General features: G+C 40.3%; 1 protein-coding gene across 5 annotated transcripts in view; it reads right to left on the bottom strand.

Annotated features, from left to right (window-relative positions):
• The window catches only part of Pns (DENN domain containing pinstripe), a 35104-nt gene that overhangs the window by 3822 nt on the left and 18232 nt on the right, over positions 1-13050 (bottom strand). For 3 of the 5 annotated variants that reach the window (XR_013082264.1, XR_013082265.1, XM_076787710.1), the window contains exons 2-13: positions 9003-9112; positions 7143-7363; positions 5348-5542; positions 4020-4491; positions 3181-3317; positions 2920-3107; positions 2634-2809; positions 2229-2440; positions 1954-2160; positions 1461-1635; positions 1124-1388; positions 386-493 (exon numbers count right to left, since the gene is read on the bottom strand). Coding sequence is in view for 3 of the 5 variants with exons in the window: in XM_076787710.1 (XP_076643825.1) it covers positions 386-493; positions 1124-1388; positions 1461-1635; positions 1954-2160; positions 2229-2440; positions 2634-2809; positions 2920-3107; positions 3181-3317; positions 4020-4491; positions 5348-5542; positions 7143-7363; positions 9003-9112 (2466 nt within the window). In the remaining 2 variants the exon portion in view is untranslated. Of the gene's footprint in view, positions 1-385; positions 494-947; positions 984-1123; positions 1389-1460; positions 1636-1953; positions 2161-2228; positions 2441-2633; positions 2810-2919; positions 3108-3180; positions 3318-4019; positions 4492-5347; positions 5543-7142; positions 7364-9002; positions 9113-13050 lie in introns of all 5 variants that reach the window. The other 2 variants (XM_076787711.1, XM_076787712.1) reach the window with 2 other exon arrangements.

The following is a 13050-nucleotide window of genomic DNA, read 5'->3' as shown; positions in this document are numbered from 1 at the left end:
TTTCCATCTGTTCCAACGAATCGCATGCTGATTACACTGTCCCACAAATTTTTATTTCTTTTCTGTGTTTCGACATACAATAGGTGATTTTTATAGATTTTTGGTATGCAAATTTTGTTAAATGCCTTATTGATATATGTTGGACAGTGTTGTTCATATAAATTCTTACGCTGTTTCTACTAACACGGTTTACAGTAAAAATGATGAGAAACAGTAGTACTAGAATTAATAATAAAATGTGTCATATTTCTCAGAAAATCGATAAAAATAATGCGTCCATGCAGCTTACTGACAATCACGATATCAAAGGCATTGCAAAAGTATTGTTAAATGTCAGGCTAACTGAGCAACGCCTTTTGTGGCAAGCCGACACTCTGGGGCTTACCATTGAAGTTCTCCTTGACACAAGAAGCAATCTCAAAAATATTTTTGCTCTTAAACGATGAAATTAAACGGTCCGGTAATCCGAAAAATTTATTCGAAGGTTTCTTGGCTATTTACAACACAGGAAATGAAACAAATAAAAATTAACTGAAAAAGAAACGTTGTTCTGTGTTTAATGCAGTGATAAATGTATCGAAGCTTCATTTTAGAAATCAGATCAATTTCTAAATTGCAAAATATGTTATATTTGCATCACTGTAAACAGAGAACGAAATAATACAAGAGAGAAGGCAAATTATTCAGCGAAAATAAAATATAAGAATTAAAGAAACAATACTAATTACATCGGACTTGAGCGAAACCTTTCATAATCAAATAAATAAATCTCTGTATAAAAGTATTTCAGCCAATGTTGTGCAGTCTCAGCGGAAAACATGTATATATAGAGTGATAAATTGTTTATCAATATTGGGTCACTTACAACAAATACAGTGCAGAGTATCTACGTATGAGAAACTAATCTCTACTTTAACACTTTATTTGAAATAAAATAAGGCACGTACAATCGAGTCGTTTCCGTAGCACGCACCACGCTAGCGCTGAATTACCAAATGTGATAAAATGTATTAGGTCTCGTGATTTCGAAGATGAAGCACAATTATGTATATATTTATATATACATATATATATATGTATATGTATAGCATTTACAAGGGTCCACAGGTACATATCAACTCACCAGGAGAGAGGAAATTAGGATCTATGGTTTTAGTCGTGTCGTTACACTCTTCCAGTTCTTGGTACATGGTGAGATGCGACCAGAGAGCACTTTTCCCTTGCTTATTTTGCAATCCATGGCTCCAAACTCGTTCCAAGAGATCGCAAAGACTAGCAACCAGAGTATTCTCTTCTACATCGGACAAAGACTCTCCTCCGTGGCCCAATGCGACAGCTTCGGAACCAATTTTCTCAACTAACATCCTCTTTGTCTTCGATTTACAATCCTTCAGCAAGACATAAAATGGTCTTTAACATTCTACGAAATTTGAGAGCATAATGATTTGCTTTCTAGATACCTTGAGCAATTTTTCAACGAATGTCCAATTCGCTTGCGCTATCAACGCTGGACTTATGTCTGCTGAGAATTTAGTTTGCGGCCTTGGTGACTGAGTCTCTTGCGGTGCAGGTGGTTTCCCGTTTGCTTCCATGGATTTCATTTTATACTTCCATTGAGTCTGTCCCCTCCGACTGCTGTTATAACGAGGGGAAAATTAGTAAAATTAAAAATAAAGATTAATAGGCAACACAAACGGGCTTTAGAAAATGTCTTGAGAACAACTGAAAAAGGGAAGGGTGGTTCTTGTAACTGAATCTACAATATTGTCGACTTAAAGGGCTACATCTAGCGGGGTCAAAAAATCGATTTTGTATTATAACACAAAGTGTACGTGCACAATGTTAGACAAATTCTTACCGAAGTATGCTACGCATGCAGCAGGAAAGAAGATAGTAAATGTTAGTATGTTGTTTTCGATAGTATGTCAGAGTACTTTTGCGTGTGACGTATACCTTTGAGCCGGTTCTTTATTCAACGCAACGCAGTCTAACAAGGGGAAACTTCGAAAATACGCTGCTCTGTGAGGAAGAATCTCAGTGGGCGGATTTGTTTCGAAGTCCACATTCGTCAATCTCTGCTCCAACACCTTCTGCGACTCTTCTATGCTTGTGCAGGGCTCATAGCGCGTTGATCTCACTATGGCTTCGCCAACTTTCTTCCTGCAATAACCGCAATTACGTTGGAGAAACTATTCTACATTGTTTTCAAGAGATTGTATTACACCGACCTCAGATTAGATATTCTTTGATCGAAAACTCGTATGTTAAAGTCAAGTTCGCTCCACGTTGACATAACTTTACTGTCTACCAGAGACGCGAACATTTGCGTCTCTAGGAATCTAGACAGGAATGGTAAATGCTGCGTGGGCTGGTCAGATAAAAATGTGGCCTTATCAAAAACGTGCATACTGTCCCTATTATTCAACCATTCGTCTTTGTCCTGCGTTCCGAAAGTATGTTCGTTTTACTCTTACAATGTAATTGCAGTGGACGAATTAAGTATACTGGGTGTCCTGTTTAAATCAATCCCTCTGTTGAATGATGCATTCAATACATTCGAAAAAATGTGATTACGTTAAGAAGGCTTGACAGACTGATTTAAACAGGACACTGTGTAAAATTCTGGTCCATACCTGGCTTGGTTGGATAACAAAGTGTTCATAACTAGAAAAAATCTGTACAAAACGATTCAGAAAAATCTCCCTAATGGCATTATTAAACATAAGCGTCTCCTGATACTCCTCCTGCGGCGTTAGTACCCTCTCCTTCACGTTGTCTTCTATTGACTCAATGTCGTCCACATTCACTCCTATGTGAACAATGAAAACAAATATATACAATTGTTTAATTCAGCTGCAAATTAGCTGCAGTCAATTACAAAGAAAATAGTAAAAGTTGCTTTCCACTGTATATGTTTACCTGTTCGTTTAACGATATCGACTATTCTCTGCAAAGTATCAGACGGCGGTGTTGATTCGGGTCGATCCCAATCGAGGACATCATGCAACGAGTGTTTCCTACGCGGAAGATGAAATCCAGAACCAGGAAGCGTCAAACTACTAGTCATGATGTCGCCATTGTAATGATTGATGACCATGTTGTCAGTCCTAGAAGTAAATTCGATATTTTACCTCGATCAAATAGGTTTTCTATGAGGGGAATAATCGTCGTTTGACTTACTTTCCTGAGTATGGTACTTTGTACTTGTTTAGGAGAGCTCTAATCTCGGCAATAAATTGTATCTTGTGAGGAAACACAGGTAATTCCTCCGGAAATTGGGTACTCTGTTTATCTATATCTACATAACAAAGGTTTGCCTGCAACCGGAAAACAAGAGTGTAAAGCAATCTCAAAAATAGGACGCCCTTGGGAGCCTAGAACCGCCAAATATCTTACAATTAATATATTGCAATGTTCACAACAATGTCAAAAGTAAATTTGGTTTGTAATTTCTATTCCTCTTACATTTTTAATTTCCGAACAGTTTGAAAACTGTTCTCGCAAGGCATAGATGTGTCACAATTGCCTTGGGAATGCAATTAGGTTTCTGAGATTGAACCAAACGACTTTGACCGTTTTGAAAAGTTAGAAGAAGTACATATACTAGCTGACGCGAACAAAAATTTGAAACAATTGCAACTAGTTGGAATCCTGAAGAAAATTTCAAAAATTGTTGTTCACGACTTTTTTATCCTGGTCTGTGTTGAAAATTAGAAAACTGTGTTTGGTAGGCATGTGTCGGTGTCATATACAGGGTGTCCCGGTATTGATGGTGCAACCGTGGAGGGGGTGATAGAATATATTGTATTATAAAATAAGTGAAATGTGAGTTGCCCGCGGCTGGAGTGTTAAAAGAGTTAGCCTCTTTTAAACAGTGTCCGAACATTACCGCCAGTCACTGCGACATGGACAGCGCGATAAAGAGTAGAACGGGATGAATTCTAATTGGCGTGTCGAAACTCCCACGTCCACAGGGCTAGAGGTATTAAACGAATTGGTTGGAAAGCCTAAGCACTCACTTCGCTGGCAATTTTCAGCACACCGCCCTCGTTCTGAACGTGCAGGCCCATTATGAACGGCACCGGCGCGTCCAAGAAATGATGCAAACTGGCGGGCAATATGGGCACGTAGACGTGCTGCCACGAAAACGGGAAGAGTAGCGCGGTGATGCACTCGGACACCACCATCAGTTTGTGGAAATCCGAGCTCCTAAGCAACACTTGGTTCTCCAACAGGACACAGGTGAACAACTGGATCACGCAATCCGCGCCGAGCCACGTGAAAACGTCTTTCAAAGGGTAATCTAGCATCGGTAACTCCTGCAGCGGTGTCGGTTGATGTATCACCAGCTCCAACGGCGGTTTCGCCGGCTCGTCGTTCGGGACGAAGAACTTGAGCGACTTCCCCGGCAATGGTACCGGCACGTTGTAGAGGAGATTGTACACGTAGGACTCTAAGCTAAGACCGGGCCCTGGGTGTCTAGGAACACATCTGAAATGAGTACAGTTGTCGCGTTAGAACAGCTTTCTCAATTTTTTGGAACGGTAGCTAAACTCAGACCTCGAAGCGACCTTGATGAAACTTTTGAAGGACACAGCAAAAGTATTTAGACACATCATTTTTTTTACTCTATTTTATAAATAACAGAAAAATTTTCATTTGGTCTTTAAATCGAATACATTATTTTTCAAATAATTTTTGATTTCATTAAAATTTGCTTCCAAGCAAAACTCGAAATAACCGCAAACTGATGTTTGAAATACTTTGAAAATATTAGCATAAAAATTTCAGTACGGCACCGGTATTAAAAAAAGAATTTTCAAAGAATCACTTGCAATTGAATTTGCAGAGTTATTTCTAGTTTGTTGAAAACACTATTTCTCAGCAGAGATTTTGCTTGGCTCCAAGGTTCAGCTTGTTAACACTTTGCCTACAAGGAGCCTATTTATAGGTTTCTCAATGGGCAAGCTATACCTAAAGGAAGCTTAATGATTTTCTTCTGCATAACAATCCCGAGTGAAATGATTAGAGCACGATGCTCGAGGTAAAACGTTAATAAATTCTGGCTGAGCGGAAAATAATTTCATAGGGCCATCTGAATTTTCTTGCTGGAAAATATTAAGGTGACTATGAGGCATGGTAAGTAGTGGAAGATAAACCGAGAGGCTCCGAGACTTTAAAAAAAGGAAAAGAGGAAATTTAATACGGCGAGTTAGCCCCTCCGATTAATCTTAAAATCCAGCCGGAGGACAAAACCCTCTCGGAGAGGATCCTTTATTTTCTGAAACCCGACGACCACGACGATGGCGTCGCGGAGTTATGATGAGGATCCAGGGAGCTTACTTACTTGTAGAGATTAGTGAGGAACGTTTTCGCCGCGTGAAGGTAAGGCTGCTGGCATAGCAAGGATATCGATTTAGTCACTAGCAACTTGTCTTTGGTAGAGTCATAGTAGCCTAACGCAGCGCTCGGCGAGTGCGCCGATAGCTTGAAGTGCCGCGGCAACGAACGCGTGTTGTGTCCGTCTTGTCCTTTCCTTACCCTGCAAAACGGAAAATTTTATAACAAGATCTCCACGGCAATTCTAGGAGTTATATTTTTATTTACAAGATTGATTCGTATACAGGGTGTTTCACCTAACTCGAGCATCTATAATATCTCGCTTGCTTTTTATGATAAAAAAATGTCACAGGAAAACAAATTTGTTCAAGGTTATATTTTTTGAGATTTCTAGGTCATCGAAGTTTTTTTAAATGGAATGATATATTTTTATTATCGTTATATGACAGCCGAGGTCAAGACGAATCCAACGACCTGTAATATTATGACCTTCACGTGACCTTGAGTATGAAAAATTCATAAAAGTGCACTTGAAAAGGGCACTTGATGTAAATAGTGAAATAACGATGACATGATCCCCCTAGGGTTTCAAGAAATGTTCTTGAACCTTGACTAATGACTGTAAACACGCTTACAATAAATTGTAAACACTGATACAAATTCTTCTCCTTTGGTGACTCTAATCAGTACGTTTAAGAAATTCATCGGATTTATTATCCGATTGTGAAAGATAACGTTACTTCTCTGAAACGATGGTGTACAGTGATGCAGAAAAGACAGAAATGATTTTAGTTTATGGCGAGGCTAAAAGTAACTCAGTACAAGCATCTCAACTGTACGGAGAAAGATACCCTGAGAGAAATTATTCTTCTCGACAAAGTTTTCATCGTATAGTTCAAGTGTTTTATAAAACGGGGAGTATTAAATCACTGAAAAGAAAACGATCAAAGCCTGCTACTGGAGAAGATGCCGAAACTTTTGTCTTGGCAGCAGTCAATACTGATCCTACTACAAGTCGTCGAAAAATTGGACGTTCTTTAGGCATTTCCGAAGCAAGTGTTTGCCGAATATTGCAACGTCATAAATTTCATCCATACCATATTTCCTTACATCAGGAGTTTCATGGCAACGACTTTGAGAATCGTGTTGCTTTTTGTACATGGGCATTGCAGCAAATACAAAGAAATGAACATTTCTTTTATGACGTTCTCTTTACCGACCAAGCTACTGTTTGCTAACCGTGGACAACTGAATACACATAATATGCATTATTGGTGCACTGAAAACCCGAAATGCCTTCGACAAGTTGTACACCAGTCTCCATAGAGTGTAAATTTATGGTGCGAAATCGTTGATGATAACAAACTCAAGGTCACATTGAAGGTCATAATATTACAAGTCGTTGGATTCGCCTTGACCTTGGCTACCATATAGCGATAATAAAAATATATCATTTCATTTAAAATAACTTCGATGACCTTGAAATCTCAAAAAATATAACCTTGAACAAATCTTTTTAGCTATCATAATATTTGACCCTCTGAACTAACTAATGTTTTATTTTAGATGCTCGAGTTAGGTGAAGCACCCTGTTTCGCCCTTTCGACATGGAAAAGAAATACGCGTGAAATATTTTTCCGAAAACTAGTGTAAGCTCGATATGTTCGATCGAATAATTTTCTTCAGGAGCGGTAGAATCTTGAATTTTGGACAGAGTTCCTTCGATTTCCGCGAGCATGGAAGAGCGGCGGACGATCATCGACGAGGACTTAGGGGAGCAAACGTCGATTCGGGAAACTCACGTTGGCGGTGTACCGTTTTGGCCGCTACTGAGTTCTGTGATGTGCATCGCCTGCAGGGTTTGCATAGCGGCGCATATTTTCCGGTTCCGGCACTCCTCGTAGAAAACAAGGCTGAACCCGTAGGTACGGTGGCCATCTTCCTTGGTGAGCACGAACGAGTGGAACATAGGCTCCACCGAGTGTTTCTGGGTACGGAACCTGAGGCCGCTCGGCAGGCAAAGCTGAAAGATTGAATATCCGATGAGATATGTATGACACATATATACACACACCGGCGGGATACGTTCCGCGGAACGCGCCTTTTCATTTCCCGGGCGCGTTCGCGCGGTTTTTCTTTTTTTTTTTTTTTTTTCTTGCAGCGGCACACAACTGGGACAACTCTCGTTTCGCCACTGTGCAACCGTTCGTCGCAACCGTCCTACTATTCCTCTGTGCGTCTACTTTTATTTCCTCGACGCGGCGCGGCGACGGGGAGAGAGCTAGAAAGCACCAAGACCTAGTTGCACGGGGTGCGACCGCGACGATGCCGCACAATCGCCCCCGAGGATCGCACAGAATCGCGGAGAATCTCCCGCTTTGCCCGACTCACTTCGCGAGAATTATACCGAAAGACTTGGCCTATCGCTTTTTCCAGAACCGATCGATTCACTTCAGACCTTTGACCGGTGATTCAAACGGGCCACTGTCAAAGGGAAGAGCCTCGGACCTTTATTAACCCCGCTCTCGCGTTATCCTCGTCGCTGCAATTATTACAACTTCTTTGGCCTCAATCGTTACCTCGTGCGAGAGGAACGTTTGTGGTTACCCCTCAACGGGGTCTTCTAGTCTAGAACATTGAAAAAATTGATTTCTCTTCTTTTTGCATTTTCTTGGCTAATTGTTAATAAGATTATTCAAAAATTTTATCGAAAATTTCTACCAAAACTTTAACGATTAAATACCAGAAAGTGCAAAGAAATCATTTCTCAGAGGGAAAGCTACCCCTAAAGGGTAATTGAATTTTTCATTTTCTGCTCGAATATGTTCAGTAATACCTAGCTGATTTTTTAGTGTAATTTTATGGCATCGAGATTTTTAATAGTAAGAATGGAAAATTGGATTAACCCTTTGCACTCGAGTGGCGATTCTGATGCGCCACTAAAAATTGTTGTGGCACTATTTCGAAGAAATTAGAAAAAATATCACAAAATATTTGTTGCATTACAAAATTTTTATTTAATAGATTACTAAACATTTAAATATTATATATTGAAATCGAATCAGTTTCGTATGAGTAAAATGTTAATATTCTAAGGCGGAAGAAAAATTTTGTTTTAGAATTCAAATAGCGCCGAGTGCAAAGGGTTAAATACCAAAAAATGCAAAGAAATCATTTTTCAGAGGGAAAGCTACCTCGAAAGGGTAATTGAGAATTTTTCATTTTCTGCTCCAATATGTTCAGTAATTCCTAGCTGATTTTTTAGTGTAATTTTATGGCATCGAGATTTTTAATAGTAAGAATTGAAAATTGGATTAGATACCAAAAAATGCAAAGAAATCATTTCTCAGAGGGAAAGCTACCCCTAAAGGGTAATTGAAATTTTCATTTTCTGCTCGAATATGTTGTGTAATGTCTAGCTGATTTTTTAGTGTAATTTTATGACATCGAGATTTTTAATAGTAAGAATGGAAAATTGGATTAAATACCAGAAAATGCAAAGAAATCATTTCTCAGAGGGAAAGCTACCCCTAAAGGGTAATTGAAATTTTCATTTTCTGCTCGAATATGTTCAGTAATATCTAGCTGATTTTTTAGTGTAATTTTATGGCATCGAGATTTTTAATAGTAAGAATGGGAAATTGGTTTAAATGAGAAAATACCATGCAAACAGCGTGTTCGTCGAAATGGTTCCATGGTACAGAGTCCGGATGATGTCCCAGCACTTTACTCTTGTACGCCCGGTCCAGAGGTGTGCATTGCAATGAGTCTCCTGAAACAGAAACAGTGACGCTTCGTTAGAATTCGAGGTAACCGAAGTAGATTTAGCTGTGATTAAATTCCGGATATTAAGTTCTGCGATTAAAATTCATTTTTACTCTCTGCTGGCTCGTTTCGGTCATAACTGAGGATTTTATACGCGTATGATAAGCATGAATTAATCGAATGCAAAACAGTAAAAATATGTATAAAGAATTCAAATATACTGTCGTATTATCTTCAGCTTGTTAATTAAGAAAAGAAATAAACGTTTCCGTAACTCTTCTAGCTTGAAATTAATGTAGACAATTTTTATTTTGCATAAAGCACCCAAATAAAAATGAGTTTTCTGTTAACAATGGGCTTATTGCTAATAAATAAGTTTACTGTTAACTATTAAACAGACGAGTTTATTGTTAACAACGGGCAACATGACCATGACTTTCCGATCAAATATTCAAGCATGTGTATGTATGTCCCTCTGACGTAAATCTTTGTCTTTCCCATTGGTCGCTGTGATTTCTTTCACGATCGAATAAGATAGGCCTCATAAATGTTTCAAGCTGCTTAAGGATGCGTGATCCGAGCAAATGTGTTCGATTTAAAATTGCACTCCGGGAGTTTCACGAACGAATTTTCATGAAATATACAGTTCTCATGATTTCATAATTCATTTTCCGTTACCCAACTAACGGGAGCACTCAAGTCGAATCTGAGGCAGTCGTCCTCGCATACGCGGCCGCGCGTATTTTCCATTTCTCGAGCACAGTTTTCTCCGGACAGTTGTAGCTATTACCGAATACCAAACTGGGGGGGGGGGGGGGTGTACGGTGACACTAGATAATTTATAAAAAAAAAACCATTAAAATTAATAATAAAACTAGAAATGTTTTCCTCTCGTAATTGTTAAGCAACAACTTGACTTTCATATTTAAAATTACAAAATGGCCACGTTGTACGATACTGTCTGTCACAGTGTCGCCAGATGAGGGGAGGGAGCGCGAATCGAGGGGAAAAAGTTGCCCCCTCTCTGCCGGTACCGGATTAGTCACGTGACATTGTGACTCACGCAGGACGGAGAAACGCGTCACGTGATCGGGTCGCGGCGGAAGGGGATGTTAGAGTGGGGACACAATTCTCAATCTGGCGTACCAAAAGTTAGTAGCGTACAATTTTTTCACCTCCATTTATTGAATTTTTACAAATATTCAAACTTAATTATCCTTAAGGGAAAAAATATTGCATTCTGTAAAGAGCCCCCACTGTCTTACTTTTCTGAATTATTAGAAAATTGAAAAAAATAAGAATTCAACCAAAAAAGACGCCTCTTGAATTTCAAGACTATTTATGCCCCCCCCCCCCCCCCAAAGTCCCACAATAGTTAAAGAGAAAATGATTAATTTCTGCTATCCACAATCGACGTGTATTTTTAAGATCTAGAGCTAGCGTAGTCCACGGTAAACAGTGACGCAAGGCCATAGAAGAGCTCATCAAGAACGAGGATTGTCTCTTGGATCCAGCTCCGCGGAGGGCTAATTAAAATGTCGTAGGATTTCTCGCGTCGTAGCGGAGTGCAGGAGTTTCAACTTCAGAGCTAGTCAGAAGGAGAAAACCGTAGTTTCGGAAGAAGTTACATCAGGGCCGCGTGTGTTCGCAACACAGTGGGCCGCATTGTTCTCGGCGCGAGGCTGGCCTAAGTGCATCCTCGTGTGCGTCTTGGAGCCTCGAAGCGGTAGGCTGGTGTACCGGCACACACGCGGAACGGCCGAGGGGATGGTGTCCGTCGTCTTCTGGCCTTTCCCGGCTAGGAAAAATTAGAATCTCTCCACGGCAACGTCGGCAACTTGTTATTGAACGTGGTACATATCCCCCAGGCAGCTCGACCTGAATGAGACTGTTGAAGTCTTGGCGATGTTCCAGCTGCCTCGTCCACGGCGAACACAAGAGCACCCTTGTGCAGGGTTAATCGTTCATGATCGAACACGCCGGGAAATGCTACACGACACGGACTTTGAAAATTTCATTGCGACCGGAATATTTATACGGAAAGACACAACGACGCACAGTGGTGCCAAGGCGGCAAAAATTCCATTTTATAAATTTTCGATTTTTATAACAAAAAAAAGTTATTTTTGTATAGCCTAATAGTGCGCGCATGATGTGTCAAAGCCAGATTTTTGAAAAAAAATTTTTTTTACGGAGATATACGCATGGTGAATAACCATTTCTTCGCTCCTGGGAATTCATCAATTTTCAGTGCGATAGTTATGTATTTACTCCGCCTATAATTGAATACTTGGGGGTCTGCAAATCATATGGGTTATTGCAAATGACTTCAACTATTAACTGGCAAAAAAATTTAAAAAAAAAAGTTGTTTAACATTAAGTAGTATGGACTAACCTGAAGCCCCTTTGCGTTACGCTTATTTTTTATTTGTGGAGGAATACAAAAAATCCTTTGAATAGCTTCGATCTGGAACTAATCGTTTTGGCAAGTTACAACATGGATCTAGCTTTGTGCAAAATTTCATGAGATACTTCGAGATGCTTTCGCCGCAATTTAAGTTTAAATATCAACTTTCGGAATTTCCAAGAACGAATCGCGCGGATGTCACAATTATTTGATGTTTCAGGTGAAATTCTTTATTTAAATTATATTATTTTTCTTTCAAAAAGATGTTATTTCTTGTGTACTTTTGGCTGTTCTACAATGTTACCCATCGAGATCGACATAAAGGTTACATCGATCACCGACTCGTTCTTTGATCCGAATAAACGGATTATTGCAAAAACCGTGTTATTCCAGACTGCTGTATCACAAAATTCTATGGATCTAGTTCTACGATTCTCCACGCTTTCCGCCGGATTTTTTCACGCAATTCGAGCAGTGCGTTATTCGAGGCTGTTTCGTACTTTCGTTCGCAAAGCGTCCTTTAAAAACAAATACACTGGTTCCTCGTTTCGCGTGGTTTATATACGGCCCGTCGACAAAAAAAAAATACATAATGGAAAAGCTATCGTACACAGGGAAAATGCTTGTTTCGCATGTCGTGTGAAAACAATAGCAGTAAAAGCTTCAAAAAAATCCAATTTATTTTCTGTCCACTCTTTGCATATCCCTCGCGCGGTATGCCCCCCCCCCCCCGTGGAAAGGATAGGCGAACTAAGATCGTGTGGCTCCGTTCGGCTTAGATCGAGACTTTACTGTAGTCAGGTCCTCGAGACTTCAGGTGCAATCGTTTAAGGTTCGGAGAGATTGTGTACCGTTCGCAAATTAAACGCGACGGGAAAACCGACAAAGCGAGGGCCTCTTGAATTTCCATGCGGAACAACATGGTTGAAAGCGAAACAACGAACGCGCGGAACGCTTCGACAATATCCCCTGTTATGGCGTCGCCATAACGAAACGCATCAATATTTGCCATCGCGAGAGAGACAAGATAGTCCTTGGTCATACTTGACCCGCCCATCGCCGGGCCTTTTGCAAACAACCGGGCGAGATTAACGGAGGTATCTTTTTTCATTCGAGAAATTTTCACGTCGAGTGATCTTCTCTATCTTGGGGCGGCGGGAGGGAGGGTGACAGGGGTCAAGAAAAATGGAGGAGAAAAAACACGGGAGAGCCGATGTAGTACGAGTGCTCTGCAGCCCGAGTGACTTCTAGTGGTTGCAGAAAGTAGGCACCCCGGATTTTAAAAGTGTGCCCCGGCCTTTTACTCCGTTTTGCCAATCCCGCGACTCTTCCTCAAACATCATTACTCACGATGCTGCCATTCGCCTCGTCATCGTACGCACCGCGTTTTCTATCGCCGCCGATTCTCCCCGCTTTTACATTTATATATTTCAAACGGGAAATAATATCGCGCTGGAAAGCGGCGAAGCAGAATTCGTTTCGAATCGAAAATATGACATTAACGGAATAATGTTTAACGAATGCTCCGACTCTGTTGA

This window comes from Halictus rubicundus, chromosome 5, assembly GCF_050948215.1.
Source record: "Halictus rubicundus isolate RS-2024b chromosome 5, iyHalRubi1_principal, whole genome shotgun sequence".
NCBI classification, from domain to species: domain Eukaryota; kingdom Metazoa; phylum Arthropoda; class Insecta; order Hymenoptera; family Halictidae; genus Halictus; species Halictus rubicundus.
This window is presented reverse-complemented; position numbering and strand designations above follow the sequence as displayed.